Genomic DNA, 23250 nt, shown 5'->3' on the forward strand with positions numbered 1-23250 from the left:
GTTTCTTTGACAAGGATATTTCTCAGTTGTATTAACTAAAGTACATCTTATGTTTACATGAAGAAAAAATTGTTTTCAGAACAATTAATTATTGTGGTTTTGTTTTGTGGTTTAACAATACATATTTCTTTATTTATCATGTGCACATTCTAAGCCAATGACCAACTTGATTAATGAAAATTGAGAAGAAATGACAAGAAATGAACTAAGATTTTTATCCAGAAGGGAGAGTAACTAGTGCTGTCGTTTATTTATATTGTAAGCTAAGATAAATCATAATCATGCTGCTGTAAGTCCCTGTGGGATATTGTTGTTATTTATCTAGATTTTGGGGTTATTTTGCTTACGTCATAATATTTTGTATAGCTAGGGGTTACTGTACTATTGTGTGATAACTTGTTAATTAAGAGCTTTTTAAAGTATGCGAATAACTCAGAAATATTTGTATAATCTTATAAATGTATTTTTGTGTTTAACAACGAATTTCATTAAAGTAGATTGCATATCCTTATGTTATTAAGTTCCATCAGTCTAGATAAATTTATTGAAGTGAAACTGTTTGGTTTATCTAAAAAAAAAAAAAAAAAAAAAAAATACACAGCATGTTATATTCTAGATCAAAACTTTTTGAAGGCAGTTAGAGTTATTCCCCTTTCATCACTCAGTTCCTTGGTTCAATGTAAATTGTAATAGAATGAAGTTTGACAAAGTTATAGTTGAATTTGTGGATATCTGATTTCTTTTACCTGATTAATATTCTAAAGATATATTTTTTTATTTATAAGAATTATAACTCTATTATTCATGAAGCTATTAAACTTAAAATCTTAATCCACAATAGAGTGTCATATGAAATGCAAGTGTAAGACATGTTATATTGAATGAATACTTTTTACACACACAAAAAAAAAAAAACAAACTAATTTTTGTAACTAAGAAATGTGCTTATCCTTTATTACTCAGAAGCCATTTTCAGTTTGAAATAAATAATGAAAGATATATTCACATAAATATCAAGAAAATATCTTTAGGATGAATGGTACAACTGACCAATGCTGCAAAGATGGTGTAGCTGTAACAGTAAATTCGGTCTTGTAGTAAAATTTGTCCGCCAGACTTTTCTTCCTAGGTAATTAAGTCTGTGACCATAATTTTACTAGGAATACAAGTCTGTGGATAAATTTTCCTAGTAAATTAAGTCCATAGCTAGTGAAATATGTCTGAGTGACACTTATTTTCCTAGGAAATGTTTTATATATCGGTATTTGCATTTTTTTCATTGAAAAAGGTCCTTGTAAAATTTTATTTCTCAAGACATTCTTTAAAATTAATCAATATCAAAATTAAGAAAGGAACATTTGTAATTATGTACATCATAAAAGTCTGTGATATCAATTTTCCTAGGAAAAAAAGTCTGTTTGATTATAAAAAAAAAACCACCCATATATTAAAAGAATAGTGAAATAATAATGCTAAACTGTTAAACAATTTAAAAACATACAAGAATTGAAAATTCCATTGTTTACATGAAAATTTTTTCTTTCATTACAAAATTTCCCATAGAAATAAAGGACATTGACGTTTTTACCTAGGAAAATTAATGACCTGGACATTAATTCCTAGGAAAATTTGTCTAGGCACATAAATTTTATTAAAAGATTAATGCACAACTGTTAAATAACATTAAAGCATACGAATTAAAAATTCCATTGTTTACATGTAAATGATTTCTTATATTAAATATTGACGTTTATCTAGGAATATTTGATGACATGGACATAAATTCCTAAGAAAATTAGTCTGGGGACATAAATTAATGACATCAGACTAAATATACTAGTAAATTCTGTAAACATGGACTTTTTATACTAGTAATATTAGTCCGCCCGGACACTTTTTACCAGGACTAATTTATCTCTTACACAGCTCTACTCTAATATCTGTCCTCCTGTCTGTCTGTCTGTCTGTTATTAATTTGTTGTTGCCTTGATTTAAGCATCTTCATATCTTGTTAGATCTTTTTCCAGTAATTTAATACATTTCAAATTTGAATGGAGTTTAATGTTAATCAAAAGCTTAGATAAGTTTAATAATATAAAAAAAATAGGAAATGGCTAAGCAATATTTACAGGTAACATCACATGATGTGGAGCTTGCAGTCTTAATATTCTTTTATTTGACACAAATTGTTTAAATGCTTCAATAAAAGATGATTGTGATTCATCCATTAGATGTACTAGTGGAGTATTTCTATATCACAGTGGCTTACTGTGCCAGGGGTCCTTGGTTCAATTCCCCTGCCTGGTACAGTGGTATTATTCAGGAAGAGATATCATGCTCACATGCTTACTCAGCTGTTACACTATAAATAGACCTGACCATGTAAACATTGCAGTGATGAACATTGATCAAAGCTACCAATCCATCAGACAATTTGCAGAACATGAAGGATGGCATTATTTCCTGACATGCTCACCTGCAGGTATGAGATTCGTGTGCTGACCTGTATGGTACTTCTTCTCATCAATCATGCAACATGTAAATACTGATATACAGATATCCAAGGCCTTAATTACCATTTCCCACCAGTGTCAGCACAAAAGTGTAGAAATAAACTCAATTTATGAATTATTTATGATTTGCGGTTTTTATAAAGTTTGCATAAATTATTCTCTCTTAATTTTTTAATCAAAAACCTGTCATGGTTGAGCGGTTGAAACATTCATGACTTGCATGTTTTTCAATACACATAATTTGTCTTAGGGTTCTTCACCTGTTCAACTCACCTGTTTTTCTTGTGACGAAAATGATTATGTTATGTCTCTGACAGATGTACGTGTATGTTTCCATAAATCACTAATTTTAAATGTAAGATGTCCGGTTTTCATATAGTGCAATCTTCTTTTGTCATTATCTGTTGACTTACTTTGAAAACTTAAAAATATACGAGCTCTATGTTTGAAATCAACAAATATTTACCTGCGTTCTTTCACCTGGATTACCTACTTAAGATGCTGTGGTCATTTACTATTAATGATATTGTAATTTGCTGACTGTCTTCAAAAGAAAAATCGTGGAAAACAGCTGCTAATATTTCTGTTAACAAGGCATTGTATACATACTTAATTGTTTGTATATTGTTTGAGAAAGTGATGTATTCTGCTGGAATTTGTGTTGATCTGTTTTTGGCCTAAGCTCAAACAAAACTGACATTGATAGCATACAAAATGATACTTGTAGGATTGCCTGGAATATTGAATAGTTGTGAAAAATCAATGCCTTGTGCCATTTTTCCATTGAGAAATTTAGTATCGAATATTCTTCTTTTAGATTAATTATATATATTAGGAGTTTTTGCTCAGTAACATTCATGGATATTGGCCTGATTAGGTATATTGGAAATCAACTACTCCACGGTAGAATGTTGACTTGTGGTGAATGAAGTTATGGCCCTTAATTGGGTCCGTAGTTTGATTGTGCAATGTTTCTGCCGACGTCCTAATTCTTTTCTGAAGGATAAAGGGAGTGGATATTACGGTGAAAGTCAGGACGACCTTTATGACAGTGATGGCTTTTGGGATGAAAAAGTGTTTGTAAATAACATGGGTCCAGAAATTGCTTCTTCATTTGAAACCATTCCCCAGATTGTTTTAATTGAAAGTAATCCAGCTTTCGAGGATGACAGCGAGTCTCTGACAAACTCATGTGTGAAAAAATTTCTAACTGTTCCAGAGACAAGGTATTTATAAATAAAAAGGTGATTTGGGATAAATATGAATGAAACAGCAGCCATACCAACAACATAAGAGCAAGAAGGTGGTAAGATAATACTGTTTGTCAACAAAAATTAGCTCTAATTTACCTCCAGTCTAGAATGTTGTGAACCTATTCATTCCACTGCCAAAAATATGAAACATTTTTAATACCTCCAAATTTTTTCTTTTTTATAGTAAAATAATATTTTTGAATTGAATGAGGGGTAGCTTAAAATTAAGATTTGGGCTACCCTAGTGAACCTTCATAGTCATAAAAATCACGGTCAGATGAGGATCCAGAATTTTGAAAAAGGGATGGGGGTTCCAAACTAGGCAATGTTAGAAGTGGAACACATTAAAAGTCTATGCATCTACCATAAATGTAGGCTCCATAAAGTGAAGCCTGGGCCCCCTCCCCCTTAAATCTGCCTGTGACAGTTAATTATATAATACCATCGTAGTTTACCATGATACTATAAGGCCCTAGGGAGAACACTGTGTCTTTGTTGAAGTATTTGTTTTTTCAGTATGTTTAGAAATAATCATTGATTATTTATGGTTGGTTTATGTTTAATATCTCAATTACACATGGGTTATGTGAATTAATGGGATGCCTTGATTTTTTATCCCATACAAAGTAGCTTATGCTGTAAAAGACTATAGGAAGCATGTTACCTTCTTATACATATAATTTGCTCTTACCCGAACATGCTGTCAGTTCAGCAGGGAAGCAACAAATAATATTTTACAGCATATTTTATTAAACTATGGCATAAGTGGACACCCCTAACCCTCTTACATTTAAACAAAATTGCTAAAAAAGACAACAGGGGCTGAACAGAATTATTTCTTCCATAATTTGAAACTAGTCTTCACAACCTGTGGGTTTCCTATCCACAATCTACCCACACCCTGAGAAAACAGAGCCAACATGGGAGACAACTTGATAAGCCTGTTGAGACCCCAAATTGTTCAGCTTTAGAAAATTAGGACATAGTAATCATCCATCTATATTTAGTGCTGGACCATCAAAGTATCTTCATGGACTTAAATATTTTGTTATGGACTATTCCATGCATCCCAGTGATCTCCCCACAAATTTCATATAACATCCTGGTAAACAGGGAATTTTAAAATACCATCTTATTTCTAGAAATTATAGCATCATCCATAACACAATCTTTAACATAATAATCTCAGTTAGCATCACATTCAAGCAATATAGCATCACATTACCATGATGGTAAAAAGCCCTTGGGAGAACACTGCATCCAAGTTTTCTTGTTATACCCCACGCAACGAAATTTGCGGAGGGTATAATGTTTTTCACCCGTCAGTCCGTCCGTCCTGTTTTTGTCATCACAACTTCTCTGAAACGGTACAACAGAATCTCATGACACTTTGTAGATAACAAGGACATACTATTTAGATGTGCATATCGACAGGAATTTACGATTCAATTTTTTTTCTAGGAGTTATGTTCCTTTAACATAGAATTTTGGCCAAAATATACTACTGCAACAGTTTATCATTGCAACTCCTCTGAAACCACACAACAGAATTTCATGAAACTTTGTAGATAATAAGGACATACTATGAAGATGTGCACATCGACAGGAAATTACGGTTCAATTTTTTTTCTAGGAGTTATGCCCCTTTAAGGAAAATCTGCATACAGATATATGTATAAGATATCAGAATGCGAGTTCTTATTATTGCGATAATCACCAAGTTGCATTATTCACATTAATAAAAACCTCGCAATAATTTCTGAATTTTCAGTTCTTAGATCACATGGCTTCCAAGGCTCTTCTATTAGGAGGAACAAATAAACAATAGTAGTTCATCCTAGAAGACCTTCCAGTTATAGCCAAAATATAGTAAACAACCATAAACAAGAATCGATTTATTTATGGTTAATTTCCTAGTTGATGGAATGTTGTCTCTGTATCTTTCTAATATCTTTTTATGCCTCGCCGTTGCAGAGGGGGCATTAAGTTTTACCCTTGTCCATCCGTATGTGACTGTCCCAAGATTGGTTTCCGTTCTCTAACTTAGTTTGCCTCAACCAAATGTTATGAATCTTATACACAGTGCTTATTACAACAAAACACAGATCAAGTTTGAATTTTGGTGGCGTCACTTTTACCGTTCTAGAGCTATGCCCCTTTACAAATGGAAAAATTGCTGAATTTTTTGTTTCCGTTCTCTTTCTTTAGTTTGTATGAAACTTATACAAAATGCTTATTACCACAAAACTTTGATCAAGTACAAATTTGGGTTGCATCACTTCTACGGTTCTTGAGTTATGTCCCTTTATAATGTTATATGCAAGCAGGGGCATCATCTGTGTCCCATGGACACATTCCCCATTTATTTAACCATTTATTTTGACAAACACATAATTTAATAAAAATTCTGTTATGTAAAGCTTTCTGAAAACTTAGAACTCAAAATAATCTTGGTCTCAAAAGAATTTTTTTTCTTTTGTCAATTCGGATTGGCAAAAAGATTAGAAGCTCTTCAACAAACACAATACTATATTATTCAATCATTCAAAGAATAGGGAAAAAATCTTGTTGACTATACATTGAATGACATAATATTTAATGTGCAGGAAGTTATTATTTATTTGATGGTTATTTTTGCTCAAACTGAAAGGTTTTGGAGATACATGTATGACAATTTTTTTTCATATTTTGCTGTGATATTTATTGAGATTTTTAGTTTATCTTGGCTTGAAAGTAAGAAATTCTTCAACATCAGATTTAAGAAGTATGTGATGCATTTATATCATTGCCAATAAAAAGAAAATGAATTATAGGCTGAATAAATATTTGGTTGAGAAAAATGTCTGATAATTTTGTTATTTAAAGTTGCTCTTTGATGTCTATGGGAGTAAGAGTTATTCCCCTTTTGTCACACTGGAATTCAAAACGTGTAAACTGATATGATTTGAATGATAATAGATTGTATCATATATAATACACCTGTCATCATTTTGATTAGAAAGTTTAAAAGTTAATTTCAATACAGGAACATGGCTTTTATGATGTGGAGCCCTATTATAGACAATGAAAGGTAGGTCCACTAGGATCAATTATTTGCTTGTTTTTTTTTCTTTCTTTAATATTTACTGTTGTGGGGACATTTTTTACAGGAGGGAAACATGTCAGATTTGCTTGTAATGTTTAAGTTGGGTAAAGATAGCTGTGAAATGTCAGGGATATAAGTCTATTGAAGTCATAAACTACAAAAATGATGCCAATTAATGAAAAAATACTATTTACAGATATTTGTTTTAGCTGAATGTTTTATTACTGTAAAAAAGGAGTTCCAATTGTCTTTAGAAAAATATATTTTGAAAGGTTTGAAATACCTTGTACTGCCTGATATCTGTTTTTAGTTTCAAGAGAAATACATGAAAAGAAATTTTGTCGATCTACAAATCTTCATTTTCATCCTAACTACTATAGTGAAGGGCCTGTATTGTTTTAGACCTTACAAGTATTTGTTGAATTGGTTGAACGGATCAAAGATCAGAAATTTTTGTAGAAAGTTATTTCAATGAAGGCCAAAAATTTGAACCTTTTTTTTTCAGACTCCCTTGATATTGATTTCTTTTGGTTTGCTAGCATTTCAGTCTTAACTGATGAATTAAAGTCCCTAAAATGGTTGTACATGATAAATTTAGGGACGGGGTGAACAATATGTAAATAAGTTTGATAAGTTACCAACAAAAGTATAAACAATTTAATGTAAATATACTCATCATAGATACCAGGATTAAAATTTTGTACGCCATACACAGACTCATCAGTGACCTTCAAGTCAAAGAAGTTAAAAAAGACCAAACAAAATACAAATTTGAAAAGCAATTGAGGACTCGAAATTCTGAAAGGTTTTGCCAAATATAGCTAAGGTAATCTATTCCTGGGGTAGAAAATCCTTTGTACAGTATTTTGAAAAATTCAAAGTTTTGTAAATAGTTGATTTATGATTTGTAACTTAGTGCCGAGAAAGAAAAAACATGCATAGAAAACTTTTTTTTTCTAAGGGAAATATACATAAGTTTTTGTTCAGAGACAGCAGTTGGAAGTGTGTGATTAAAATGGAATTTGTACTTTAATCTCTAAAGAGTATTGTTACATAATGGTACAGAGTTCTTCTGTAAAACAAAATACTTGTGTTAAATTTCATTAATTAATTTCCAGTGCGATGTATCATATTTATGTAATGAAAGGAACACTCGGTACCAGTCCTTTGACGTCAATTTGCATATAATTTTTCATAACAAGTTGATGATATTGTTATTCTGAACTTTGCAGTTGTCTAACCAATAAGAATATTGTTTTCGCTCAGAAATCACTTGGAAGTCAAGTGGACTTTTAAGGATGCAATTAAACAAGTATAAAAGGTGACCTAAATACACTCTTGAGAGATTTAAGGATTACTTGTGATATAATTTATAAATCCTGTTGTCTTAGCACTTTCTCAAATGTAAGTTTTCGTTGATTTTGATATAATGGCTTGTCAAGTATGTACTGAGTCTGTCAGTTGTTGGGTCTTTTTTCTTATTATTTGGTGACATTAACTTTTGATTTTGATGAAGTTTTAAGCAGCTTTATAGGCATATTACAGATTTCACTTTATTTCAAATGAACATTTATAGAGTCAATGCAAAATTGATGAAGCATGAAAAGTTACTAAGGTCACAGTTTTTTTTCAAAGAAAATAAATGGTTGTTCAGACTTACAATTGAATATGCATATTTCATATACATGTACTACAAATTCAGTTTTCCAAAATAATTGTGAGCCTGTTCAGCCCAGGCAGTCTTTGACTGGAAGTTAAACTCATCATTAGCTGAATCTTTCCGTTTGAACTGCCTGTAACCCAAGAAGGATCTCTAACCATGTTTAAGTGTCTCAGCTAATCTTTAGATAATGATGAAAACAATTAGATTGGTCCTCATTATTGAACTAAATTTTACAATTTCAACGCTTTTAAGCTGGCTTATAAATTTGACATATTCAGCACTTTAAACTTCAACTTCAACATGGTTTTAAACTTTGACCTATAAATATGCTTCAATTTTGTTATTTTCAACCTGTGCATTCAGAAAGTTCATATTTGAAAGCAATTTATGCATGTTTTTATGCCATAATATTTGAAAGTTGAAAATTGTAAGACTATCATTGTTATTCATAAATTTAAATTTGATCTTAATCTTTCAAATTATTGTTTGAAATGTACTAGAATTAAGTTCAAAATAAGGGGAATGTGGTCATATTTATGGAAATTTTATTATTTTACATAAGTAAAAAATTAGAAACTTGACAACTATGAATTTTTTAAAAAGATTGATATCCATGTCGTTTTCAATAATTCGCAACCTGTCACTAAACACTGTGGAAATTTGATTTTTAATTGAGATGTTTATTTCTTTTGTAACTTGTCAATTGCCTGTGTAGTTCTTTATTCATGGACAATAATAAAATGTACCTAAATAGGGAGAGGCCAACCATCCTTATGAAAATATTGTATTCACTGGACAATAGTCAGAAAATTAAAAATTAAAAGTTAATTGAGAATGAAAATTGATGGTTTTGTTTGGTTTTGTAAAGTTGGTTAAGGTGTACATGAGGTGGTTAGGTGTCGGGGAAATTAAAGTGATTTATTAGAACACTATGAAATTGTTACTTTCAAATTGGATATGAGTGGAGCATACATGAAATGAAATCATTCTTTAAGAGTTTAACTTGGTAAGACTGTAATACATGTGTTTTTGATATTAATGTTTTTTTGTTCTTCAAGTTCATCTATAATAGTTTTTAGAGGGAGTTTATTGCTGAGATGTAAGCAATGGTTTTTGATTGATGAATTTCCAATTAGCAATTGTGGATATTATATAATCAGCAACTAAAAGATCTCCTGGATTAGGTTATTTATAGACTTACTGTGTTATTTCTATCAAGTAGTATTGAAACTGTGTACATGTTTTGGATAAAAGAAATATTCTAATATCATTATCACTCATTTTGCCTAGAATTCTGAATTTAATAGTTATTTTGTAACAATTTTCTGCTAGCCATTTGCAACAGATACCATATGCCCTAAGGCCTTTTTCTGTGATCTTTTTGTTCTTCAAATAAAAAAAAATGTAGGTCTCTGAACATTTCAGAACACACTAATTGACTGACGTTGTTTCCATCTAGGGACTCAAGCTAATTGGGATTGTTTTTATATTCCTCGTTATTGTAAAATAGTTTATAACTGTACTATTTATTACACGTAACTTCTGTATACCATTGTATTGACGAAGGTTTGTCGGAATAAAGATATATATACCGGAATAAAGATATATATACCGGTATATAAAGAACATTTCAGAACACACTAATTGACTGACACTGTTTCCATCTAGGGACTCAAGCTAATTAGGATTGTTTTTATATTCCTCATTATTGTAACATAAGAAATTAGCATTTTACATTCCGTTTATTGCCTGCCAGTCAGCTTTATTGACTGCTATCATGTGGGCTGGAAAAGTATTAAAAAGGGACATAACTCCTGACAATAGTAATGACCTTGGGGGTGATTTACGGGTATCAGTTCTTCATTAATGGACAATTAGTATGTAGCATCATGGATCCTAAAAATGAAATAAAATTGAAGGACTTCAGCAAAACAACATGGGGTATATACAGAAAGGAATCATGTATGATTTATGGGTATCAGTTTTACAAAGGACAATCAGATTGCAATTGTTACTTCATGTACCATGAAATGAGAATCTAATTGAATTAGCTACAGTAAAACAACAGGGATATTGAATTTTCACCTGTCCCTTTATTTTTATGTTTGATCTGTGGCCTGTAACACCTTTCTCATTGCAACTGTTACCCAGGACTGTTTACGCCTTCAAGTGATGATTCTTTGCAAACAATGTGGTCAGGTCATCGAGTATGTGGTTGGTTCACCTTGCTAATGATTTTGTTGTTTGATTTTGACCATAGTTTTGAATTATTTTTGTAGCTATGCAAACAGGAGGGGTTTTAGGTGAGTAGGCTTTAAGTGTAAATAATCAGGATTTTTATATTTTTTTTCGTTCTTGGTTATTCCCACACTTTTTTTTTTGTTGCATGCAGATCATTTTAGAAGATAGATTATTATAATTTTCATTATTTATGATTATTTTTAAGGTGAACTTTCAGCATGTTCAGAACAAATTTCTCTCCTGCTACAGTTTGTCTTTTCCTATTATATATTCTTTAAAAATTGCCTTTTTCATTCTCCGATTTATTTAGCACTATTCTTTTAGCAATTAATGGATGTAAGAGTGGAGATGTATTTTTTATTGGGATTAATGAAGATTAAACTTAAGATTTGATCCATGGAAACTGAATTAATGTTTTCTTCTAAATCTCTTTGTTTTAAGTAGGTGGATATCCTTTCCATACAAGGAAATATTTTTCAATCTATCATGGCTGAAACAATAATTTTACAAAATAATGCTCAAGTAATAAATAAGAAAAACAAGATTCTCCAATAAAATTGAGAATGGAAATGGGGAATGTGTCTCCAATACCTTTTTTTCTTGCCTTCATTTCTTTAGAAGAAAAAAAAACTTGGAAAGAAGATCAAAAGAAGGAATTCTAAGTGTTAATGTTTGTATAAACATAATTTTTCAAACTGTTTAAGCTTTAAAGGTACTTGATAAAATGAATAAATGTATGTATAACTGTATCTCTGATACGACAATTAACCTGTAATGTCATATAGATAGGTGTTACCAATTAACACTTATTTATGTTCACTATAATAAATCCCTTTGATGTAGGTAATTAATTGATCATGCTTGTTGAGATATAAGAATTAGATTTATGGCTTGTGTTGATCAGGGCAGAAATAATCTGGACATGTGTTTAGATTGACACCAAATATCTAAAGATGTAAACAGGGTTTTAAATTTCATCTGTGCACATGCTTGCAAATTTGAAGTATATGATATTTTTTCCTAAAGGTGTGGAATTTGTTTTTCAAGCTGTCTTGTCCAATTAGAATCAGGACAGATAGAGTTTCAGTTAAAGCTTTTCAAAAGCTGTTCGGTTGCGTAATTTTGACCAAACATGAGGTAAAGTTATGGCAGTCAACTGCCTGTCATGAAAGAGGTTAAATAATTTTAGTGAAAAATCAGACTTAAGCCTAAAAACCTTTGAAGAAGCTGTCAAACAGGATGTTTTTAACAAAACAAGTGGACATTAAGTTGACCAGGATATACTAGTAGCCTAATTACATTGTAGATTAGATAACTTGGACATAAGTCTGCTTGCTCTATACATTACAGGCTACAAGTAAATGGTAAGTGTTTTAAAAGAATAAAAAATGTCAATATTTAAACATGGAGACAAAAGGCAATCTCTATATAATGGATAACATGAAACTATAATTTTACTATTTATGGTACAAATGCCATAGCAAGAAAATGTGCAAATCATATCTTTTGATGATGAATTCTGTTGAATAGTTCTCTCAAATGTAATTTTATTTAGCTGTTGCATGGAATAGTGGAATCAAGAAGGAATAGGAAATGTTTGGTTGGACTGGTAAATGCCAAGTATAGATTAAGAAAAATAGAGTTCTCAGTCAATGCAGGCGATAATCTCATTGGAATGGAATCAATGATTTCTCAATTTGCGCTTCTTTAAGAACTGATATTGATGTTACTGAAATGCCACGAACACTTTCATCTTTGTTGTGGCATCAAATTCACATTTACAAGTCAATGCATTATTTACAGATACACAATCATGTATCTTGACTGGTTTTCTTAAACCATATTTTTGATGAGCTAAAAATAATGCATCTTGGCCGATATTGTATTATAAACTTTCTCCTTAAAATTTTGTATGCACTTAAGGTAGGTTATAGTATGATAATTGCATGCATGCAAACTGAGCGATAAAGTAGATGAAGGAAATGGACATTGCATCTTTATTAATTGGCAGGCACCTGAGAGCTGCAGGAATTGGATGAAGTTAATATCCTCAAAATTGCTGAAATGTTTAGTACTATATATTATAAAAGGATAATTAGTGCTATAAATATTGTCCCTTACAATATTATATACTGTTCATCATAATATTCCTCAATATATCAAATAACCTTATTTATATTTTTCATGTAGATTTCACTTTAAAATGAAAATGGAATATTTTCTAAAATTTTGACTTGGTTTCTTGTAGAGCATTATTGATGTGTTAAAAATATTGCATGCATTTCATTATACTTTCCCTTTCAAGTTTGGTTCCTATAGATAAGTTAACAGAAATACCATCATTTTGCAGCCATGCTAATCATCATCATCTCTGATGCTGTTTTCTAAAGCTAAATGCTTTTGGAAAAAAAAATTTGCCAAATTTTGTAATATATCCAATGCTCATTAACCCGAATAATTCAGTCGTTATTTTCCGCTGCTGTACGATGGCTACATTAACGCCTGAAGGCTTAGTCAATTAAAAATCGTCAAATAATCATTCGGAATTAGCTCTGGATTTACCTATCTCGATAACATTAAGCTATTAGCTGATTGGCTCTCTCTCACAGAAAGCACCAATCAAAATCCTGGATTCGTGACATGCTTTTATCGTATAAAGAGTTTTGGCCCTCGCAAGTGGGAGAGTCGATCACGGGGAGGGACTGGATTATTTGGGTTGAATGCTCATGTACAGATGAAAAGGAAAGTTGAGTTTTGAGGCCTTAATTTTTTCCATTTTGAAAGTTTAACCAAACACTTAATACTTCCTAATCCTAGCACAATTTGAATTGCTTGTTTATGTTTAGGAATTACTTTAATCTTTAAACTTTTTAAACTTCAATTAAAAATTTTACACATTTGATGTGGTTTTGAAAAAGTACAACTAAAAAGAAATTTATATTCCATAAATAGTATTTATATGAAGGAATCGTCAACCAGGTGAGAGGGCCAAAATAGGTCTATCGACCTTTCCCAGTATTTATTCAGAAGTACTTGTGATTCATGTTGTTTAAATATATTTAAGGGCAAGACCCTGGATAATTAATAACTATAGGGTCAGTACCCCGCAAATGATAACCTCCTCATAAAAATTATTAATATCAAACAATCAATGCCCTTCCTTGTGTACCTGTTGTGTTGCATAGGGCAAACAATGCTGGGTGATCAGGTGATTGACAGATAGGAAAAAGGTGAATCAGTGGGGGGAGGGGTTTGTTCAGTGCATCTGTACTGTAAATGTTTGATTTTGAAATCGTAAGATTTGAACATAATGGTATATTATTAAGTAACTTTGAGATGGGTTTAAATATGTAAGTAATATTGTAAGCTATATTTATGGCTAAATACTTTTAGAACAGGTTAAGCTATAACATTTTTTACGACTTAACTCATAAACAAATTGATTGTTTCATTGAAATGAAATTACTTCTGTGGATATTTTCAAATATTGGTACTTTGAAGTCCAGAAGGATAATTTGACAAAAATTTTTGGGAGGAGAAAATTGGGGGAAGATTATATTAAACTGTATGCCTATATTCAATGGATCTCAAATAAAGTATGCCAAAGCTATTCTAGTGGAAAAGATTGCTCTGACATCTGACAGCCACTTTAGGCATTCTGTTGTCCAACTACCCCAGTTAAAGACTCCATAGATGATGTAAGAGAAATCTATAACTAAAGCCATTGATGTAGGCTTTAATCATGTGCAATTATCACCCCAGCAGTGTCATGATGGCAAAAATGCGCATGTTTCACATTACATATGTACTTATTGTACAGGGTGTGTTGACATCAACTTTTTACAACTATGTAATACGGAAAATTTTTCTTAAAGTTTTTGGTTTAATCCAAATGGGAATTAAAGCCAAGATCTCCATTAATCAAGGATGATAACTCTTAACTAGGAGACCACATAATTAGAAAAACAAATGTTCACAAATAGTGATTTCAGAGCAGTCCTGAGCAGCCAGAACTTCCAATTTCTTATGCTTTCAGGCTTTATGAAATGTATAAGTGATTATGTTCATTGAGATCAGATATCTGCTAGACAAGTAAGTTTACAGTCCAGTAAAGTGTCTTTGTGGCAATGCTTTAGAAAATGGAATCAATATAGGTTACGGTTGGTTCATTGGGTGTGGTATGCTTACAGGAAATATCTTCCTTTCTGAAACAAAACATATTCAGTCATTGTGTGATAGTCATCAAAATTTCATACCGGTGATTTTTTAAAGGGCTCTTTAAATAATACAAGAAAAACTTAACTTCTATAACACAAGCTTGACTTTTCTTAAAGTCTTGAAAAGCTATGAATATAATGCCATCATCTGCAGATTTCTTTTTTTTAAAGGGAGATAATATTTGTTGGTTTGATGGCATTGACAAGATAATTATTTAAATTATAGGAGTTTTAACCACAATTACCTAAAATTAGCATAATGTATTGCTTTTTCACCTGTCTCATTTGAACCGTGAACTTACCAAAATTAATTTGAATTCTACATGCAATCTGCACATTTTAGTTTCCACCAGGAGAAATGTAACACTCGTAGTTTGTATAGACTGTTGGAATAGGAAATGGAGAAGTAGGTTTGTATTTCTGGTAAATATAAGTCCGTGGAATTATCAGTGATGGATTATTATAGTGTTCATTTTCCTCTATAAGATAAGAAAGTAATTGTATGTTGAAATTTATTCACTGAATCTCTTTTTCAAGATTGGTTTTTGAGCCAAGAAGATTTTAGCATTAAATTTTGTAATGATTAAACATTTTCAAAAGAAATCAGGAAAAAAAACTGCATGATGAAGGACAGCAATAAACATTTCTTCATGTAAACGTTGTATTTTTGGTCATTATAATTAGAATTTTCAAAGGAAAGGAACTCAATTTCTACATCAATCAACTGTTTTTCTTCACTTCTTTTCTAATCATGACCTTCAGAAAAGAAAATTGAGATTGTTAACAATTGGATGAGAAATGCAGTGATCCTGTAATTATTTTGTACTGATTGTATATCTATATATACATGCTCCAGGTGTATATCTTGTGAGATCTAAATAGTCGTTCTGTAGGTACTGACTGCAAGGCCATGGAATCTTTAATTCACTTCATTAATGGTAAGCATTTTTTCTTGTTCCTTTGGTGTCTGTGATGGCGCTTCATCAAGAATCTTTGATTGTTTGATAATGGAAAAAGAAAATTTAATTTAGTTTTGAGATTCAACAGATACAGCAGCTGAGAAACAATTTATTATAATAAAAATTGCTGATAGGAGTTTAGGGTGTTAGAGATATGAGATTTTAGCAAAAAATTTTGAAATTTTTATTAGCTTGCCTCTAAATATATTTAAATGGTTTGGAGACTGTCTATTGAATTGTTCTTTTCTAATGGATTGCAGGGAAGGGGGGTGTTTGATCAAAAAGCAAATTATGTAATGAAATTTAATTCAGCAAGTTTGAATGAGCACTTTTGTAGAGATTGTCATCTAAATGTTTTACATTATCCTTCTGTGGGTAATACCCAATTATTTATTTATGAAAAGAGGGACATCTTAATTACACTTTAGACATCCTAATTGTATTTAATATTTGAAATAAATGCATGAAATTAAAAAAAAAAACCAGAATGAATGCTTAATCTTTAACCTTATGACAATAATTTCATTATAGGTTGTCTATAACTTTCTATGATTGTCCTGTTATTTATGGAGCATATGGTGCGTCTATTCAGTTTCATCCCGAGAGAGGTCAACCCTGCATTGATAAGTTCTTGATCAGAGAAAATTATCAAGGAATCTTCTATTTTTTTGCAATTCTTCCATATAATGCATCAGTTATGATAAATAATTGTTAGTTTGTGAGATATTTAATCGATGATATTTATCCTAATTTGGATGAGGTCATTGAAAAACTCTTCTAGGAAAAATATGAAGGAGATATTCAGTTTATGAAATTGTCAGTTTATTGATTTCTAAGCCTTTTCAAAGAGGTTATGGGCATGATAATTTGTAGTCATGCATATTTGAAGAGCTATTTGTTAAAATACATTTTCGATACAAAAAGAATAAATATTTTATATAGATAAGAAATTTATACAAATTGTAATGAAAAAAAATTGCAAATATTCCACAACCCAAATTTTTTCATGAATCACTATGAAAGTTAGCTGCTGAATGAATACCTACAAGTAAATTTATATAAAATTTAGTTTGAAATTAAGTTGCACATGTAAATTTTTATATACATTACATGTATTATATATAAAATGATTTTTATATGTTCTACAAACGGCAAAGTCTATATTAAGATGACAGAAAATAACACTTCTTCTGTGTTTATGTCTTTGACACAGCATTCTCTTGTAGTAAGAGTTGTATAGATCTTTGATACACGTCTTGTTGTATGGCAAAATAAATTACTGCAGTAAATACCTCACTTTCTTGTATCAGTAATGACGATGAAGCTCTTCAAGTAAATGTTGGCATCACAGTAGATGAGTAGTTTGTAAAAAAACTGATGGCATAATAGTGTAAAAAAACTGATTGCATAATAGTGTAAAAAAAACAATGGCATAATAGTTTTAAAAAAACTGATGGCATAATAGTGTAAAAAAACGATGGCACAATAGTGTAAAAAAACTGATGGCATAATAGTGTAAAAAAACTGATGGCATTATAGTGTAAAAAAAATAATGGCATAATAGTGTAAAAAAAATGATGGCACAATAGACTACTTCAATAAAGAGTTATGAGACCATTATGATCATAAAAAAATTGGCAACTGTGACATTGTTGATGATGAGAGATGATGCTGTTTAGATGAATAAAAGATATTACTTAGTGTAAAATAGCGTGTGTATATGTTTTAGGGCAAAATCTAATGATTTCTTTTTTTATTTATCATAGATGAAAAAAAGTATGCCTCAATTAATTATTCATCAAGTTTTGGCAAAATATCCGTCAGAATCCTTTGATATCATTTGATAGCTTTATACGTTTTAATTTTATTACGCACAGAATGTACATTATAAAATGTTCATTACGGGATTTAATATTATCTCCGTAATCAACGGAGAATGAATAAATTCATGATTATGGAATAAGCTTAACAAAGTCTGTAATTGTATTACTTTTATTTAATGTACGTTAAGTACTTAGAAAATAATTGATAGATATAGTGTTATAGTTAATTACATTGGCATCATGGTGTATTGATTCTGTTATGTAATTCATTTTGTGAAATTACTGATGGAAAAAAGGACTGATCACTCTGTTTGGTTCTTACTTCGCTATTCTAGTGTTCTATGCCAATGTAAGATCAAAACCACTTAGTAAAACTGTTTAAACAGAAAAGTAGATGTCAGATAGTACAGCGATTGGCTTGCCATTTCTCCTGAGGAATTCTGTTTGTGAAAAACCGATTTTACATAGTTGGTATCAGTATTGATTATTGGAGAAAAATTATGGTGATGATAGATTTTTATAGAGCTCTGTACTGTTTGAATGTCTGTGGTAAAAACATGGGACAGAGAGCCTGTTGAAGGAATTGATTGTTTTAATTGAAAATTTGCATAAACTATATGATGAGGAAGACAAACATTTAGATATTATTCTTTGTACTGTTTACAAATGCATGTTTGTTTGCGTTGCTGTTGGTTTTTCTTAATTGTATGTTACGAAACGAGACATTTGAACGTTAAATCTCATCAGCAAAAATAAAGATTGTGGTTGATATCTGTGTCAGGAAACGAAATTCAATGGAGAATTTCACATAAATTTATCCAATTGAATACATATATACTTATCAACTTGTAACAGTTAACATTGTGTCCTCGTATACTTGAATTTTGTCGTAAATGAGGGAAGTGAGTCACATGCGGCAATCCAAACATGAAGTAAAATTAATGAAGATTCATCTTGTGTTAAGTATCATCGTCATAGAATGGACCAAACTCGTTTACTTAGACAGAGATGTGCCAGCAAAAGGTATGTATGTTGTTAATTTCGTGGAAAATGCTTCCAGCAAGATCTAAATCGTCTATTACGTTTTTTTCTTTGAATAACATTACGTGACATTTTTCCTAATTTGTAAGATGGGGGTGTGTATTAAAAGCTGATTTCCATGTCAGGTGCAACATGATTTGTCAATCATACACATTATTGTGGCAGTTGATTATTTATTTTGTTTTCATTTTACACTGATAAACTTGATAACACATAATGCCCAGATAATGCATTTGAAAGGAATAGAATTTTGTAAGTCTAATATAAATAAGTATTTTTTTCATTTTAAATTTTAAGCTGGTGTGGACAACTTGGTTTGGGATAATAAGGTTCTGCTTTCAAACTTATAGAGGTATCTCCAAATCAGACAATAACAGAAAGAAATGTGCAGATTTAAAATGTTTGATCAAGTGCAACTAGACTAAACCGAACCCTGTGTTAACTGTAAAATGTCTGAACTCACTGGACTTGTGCATCAGGACATATACAGTGGTTATTATACAGTAATTAAACCTGAATGAGCCAAACAGCTGTCTTGAATTAAAACCAACAACGTTTTTTTTTTTAAATTGTTGGATTGCTGTCTCGATGACCATATAAACCACCGCAGCCCACACACACATTACTCCTTTATTCTTCAAGTTCTCAGCACCAAGGGGTTCTGTTAAGACAGATTTTAATGTATCAATTGTCACTCTCTGCTGAATTTGAATTTTATTAAAATCACAATCTCAATTTCATCAGGATTTTATATGTTATTTTGGCTATTTGGATGCATTTGTCCCAAACACAGTGAGTTATGTAGAGGTTATAAACATGTAAATGTTTCATGATCGACAGTTGTGAAAATCGTGTACGTGTTGCATGACTATCTTGTGACTTGTTACTGAAGTATGAATGAGGTGATGGTGAACATCATTTGCATTTTCTTACCGCTTGCCCTTTTATGGTATAGATATATTTATTTGTTTTATGATGTATTTACATTTGGAATTTGATGGATTTGTCTTATAAAAACAAATCAAAACATATTTACTATTATAATAGGAAGTACGTATACCTGTCATTGACTTTGAAGGTGACTTTCGTATATTTCTAACAAATCTACAAAATAATTCATAGTTCAGCTGTCAAGAATCTAGAACCAGAACATTTCATGCAAGGAATAATGTAAAAGGGTTTTTTATGACCTTCAACGGTGCAGAAAAGTAAGAGGTTACCATGGGTTGAAAAAAAAGGATAGACAGTGAAAATAAAAAGAATTATCATTAAACCTAGATTGAGAAATACAAACCCAACTATAATCTGGGTCCAGGGTTGGGGGATTGGTAACAGTCTCATAGGACTTGTTAGTTGTTTCTTTTTATAGGTGATTTTTGCATTTTGGTTTATTATTTAAGCTGGAACAGAAAAATATAATTCAATTGGTCGGTTGTACAGACATTTTGGTGACATTTTTTGCTAGACTTATTTTGGTATCACACTGGCAGTTTTATAGCTTGTCAAGGTACAAAATCATAGCCAGGTGATTTATTTTTAAAATATTGACCTGTTTTGTAAACACGTTAATCTGCAAAATCAATCAAAAGAAGCATGTCCCCAGGTATATTTGGCATGTTTTCTGGTCCTTTGATCCATCAATCACACCCTGGAGTCATGAAGAAAACTGGTACCAGTCAGTTTAACAACTACCAATTAGCTATAATCTAACATTCAACTATCAAATAGATTAGGGTATATTGTGTTCAGGTTTGGCAGGGGGTGGTACATGTTGTCTCAGTGGAGCCAATGTTTACATGTAATATGCATGAAACAGTAACTTCATATTTAACAGGAATGAACTTGGAAAAAAGTACTAAACAAGCTTACAAAGTTTGATAATAATTGTTTGCTATTTTGTGTATGATCCTTGTCGCTGGTAGTGCTGAACTAAATTTACTTATCTAAATCTGTGATGGTCTGTGGATTTCATAGGAAAAATCCCAAATTCTTGTTTGCATATATGACATGAATGAGGATAAAAAGCTAAAAAACAAAATCAGTATGAATGACTGTTAACTAATATTCAATCAAATACAGTTTGGTCTAGTGCAGTGAAGTCTGAATACCTTCAAGTTTACTTAAAACAAGGCAAAATTTCAAAGGATACCAGGTATATTCTTAGTTGGGCGTAGGACATTTTAAGTTTGTGTCCTTTCACCAAGGATCAAATCTGACTTGTAGAAAGGATGGTGTTGCTGGACTAATGAACACTGACTAGACACTAGTAAACAACAGTAGGTCGCTTGCAATCACAGACAGTAGACTGTACGATTAATTACCGCAGGAATATGGGACCAATCTAATCCTAAGTATATATTTACCACAGCAGAATGGGGACAAATCTAATCCTCTTGGCTCTCATTGTAGTCGGATAATTGACTTAATGCAGTTTGTTTCAAATCTGATTTACTGGTTTTATATGGGTGAAGAATTCTATGGTTAAACCTGGAATTTAAAGTAGATTGGATTTAATTTGACAAATAGAAACAGTGAAACATTCTGTCAGACCATACCACCTGATAATATTTTTTATAGATTGTTGGAATATATGTAATTGATTAATAATCATATTTGGGATTTGACACATTGAAATAATATAAGGTAAGATACTCTATTTTTATGGTTGAAAATAGTGTTTTTTTTTAGTCTAGACTAGTTTCCCATGTGCCATTTTTACAGATTTTTGTAAAGTAAATTTTTAGTAAATTCTCTAAAATATTAAATATGTTGACATGTGTCATTTGGTCTCTTGTAGAGAGTTGTCTCATTGGCAATCATACCACATCTTCTTATTTTCATATGGTTAATATGTATTACTATTTTACTCTGTTGGATGCACACTTATGGATGAACCTTTACCTTGAAAAAAAAAACCTAACTTAAGTACTTTATATAACTGATAAAATATACATGTACACGTAAAGTAGATGTGACTGTTCATGTATTTATTTTGGTGATGTACACATTTGAAACAGTGATGAGGAAAACATGTTTTGAAACCTTTAAAGGTTAAAAGATGTCATCTTCCTTTAGGTGACTGGTCAGGTGTTTCCGTTAATTACCCTCTGCATGCATTGTCATGAACATTGGAACATGATGTTTAAGTCTGTGTATTGCTGAGACAGGACTGAGTTATTTTGTTGTCACATCAAGTTGAAATAGTTTTTGACATCTTTGACATTTCCAGATAATAATAGGGGGATTTTAATGATACAGATTAAATGGAGTTATACAATGAGATAGTTAACTTCATCAGGTAAGCAAAATAATGCAATTTTGATGTTAAATATGATAAAGTTGAGGATTAAAAATTTTGATTTTCATGGTGATAAAGTTGAGGATTAAAAATTTTGAGGTGATAAAGTTGAGGATTAAAAATTTTGATTTTCATGGTGGTCCTGTTTGTAATAACAAATGGATTGTACAAAAAAAGTGTGTTGATTTAAACTGAAAACTTTTTTTCAGACAACAAGTCTTTAAAATATCCTTCTGTGAAAATGTAGTCTTTTTATATAGATAAAGATTTACTGTCTAGCTAAAAATGTTCTACATATGTATATTGATGCACAATGCAGCTACAATTTTGTATCTCACCCATAATAGGAAACAGTCAGCAGGTGACCAGTCAAAAAGATTATTGTCCCTGATAAAGTTTTATATTGGGAGGTCCATATATTTTGACACTTTATGACAAGATTGATATAACTGAGATGATGTAGTTCAAGATTTGTGAAGACATTTTCTGCCTGGTTAAAGTTGAATAAAATATTTAACATATTTGATTTGTCATATAAGATACTCAGATGAGTGACATTTTTGCCACTGTTCGTGTGACTGTGAATGACAGTTAAATCATAAGTGTTATAAGGTAATGCTGGACAGAAAAAAAAAACATAAGCTGGAATTAACAAAAAATGAACTCTATAGTTTAAAGATTGTTTAAATGTAATGGGACGTTATCTCAGGTCACTGGACGTGGATATATTTACATGGATTCAGGTGAAGATTATAATGAAATCCACAACATAAATAAAAAATCTTGTCAAATGTCATTTACACCTGTGTGACATATGAACATATATATTTTGACTTGATTAAGACATTTAACATGCAATAGGTTGTTGATCAGGGACCACTTACAAATTTTCAAATACTTTAAAAATGAAAATTTAGGCTAAGGAGGATTTGAAAAAAAAGTTTTTTTCATTGAGTGTTTGTGGGATATTTTTAATTTCAGTTTGCACAAACTTGACACAGAGAGTTTGGATTTAATATTTAAAATTATTGCTCATAATTGAAAAGTAAAATGTTCAGTATTTATTTAGTGAAATGTTGGACATTATGTTGACATATTTTATGCAGGTATGTTAGTTATGTATTTGAAAGGATATGTTTTAAATTTGGAAAAATAGA

At 31.0% G+C, this 23250-nt stretch overlaps 1 protein-coding gene across 10 annotated transcripts in view; it reads left to right on the top strand.

Moving 5' to 3' along the window:
* Positions 1 to 23250, top strand: part of LOC127700055 (IQ motif and SEC7 domain-containing protein 2-like) — a 93872-nt gene that overhangs the window by 30859 nt on the left and 39763 nt on the right. For 2 of the 10 annotated variants that reach the window (XM_052203510.1, XM_052203515.1), the window contains exon 2: positions 10794 to 10817. The exons of 2 other annotated variants lie outside the window; for them this stretch is intronic. In XM_052203510.1, the coding sequence (XP_052059470.1) occupies positions 10794 to 10817 (24 nt within the window). Of the gene's footprint in view, positions 1 to 3387; positions 3740 to 6681; positions 6837 to 10793; positions 10818 to 15847; positions 15911 to 18103; positions 18778 to 21809; positions 22094 to 23250 lie in introns of those variants that run through there. 6 more of the 10 variants (XM_052203519.1, XM_052203509.1, XM_052203516.1 and 3 more) reach the window with 6 other exon arrangements.

This window comes from Mytilus californianus, unplaced genomic scaffold, assembly GCF_021869535.1.
Source record: "Mytilus californianus isolate M0D057914Y unplaced genomic scaffold, xbMytCali1.0.p SCAF_47, whole genome shotgun sequence".
Classification (NCBI taxonomy): Eukaryota; Metazoa; Mollusca; class Bivalvia; order Mytilida; family Mytilidae; genus Mytilus; species Mytilus californianus.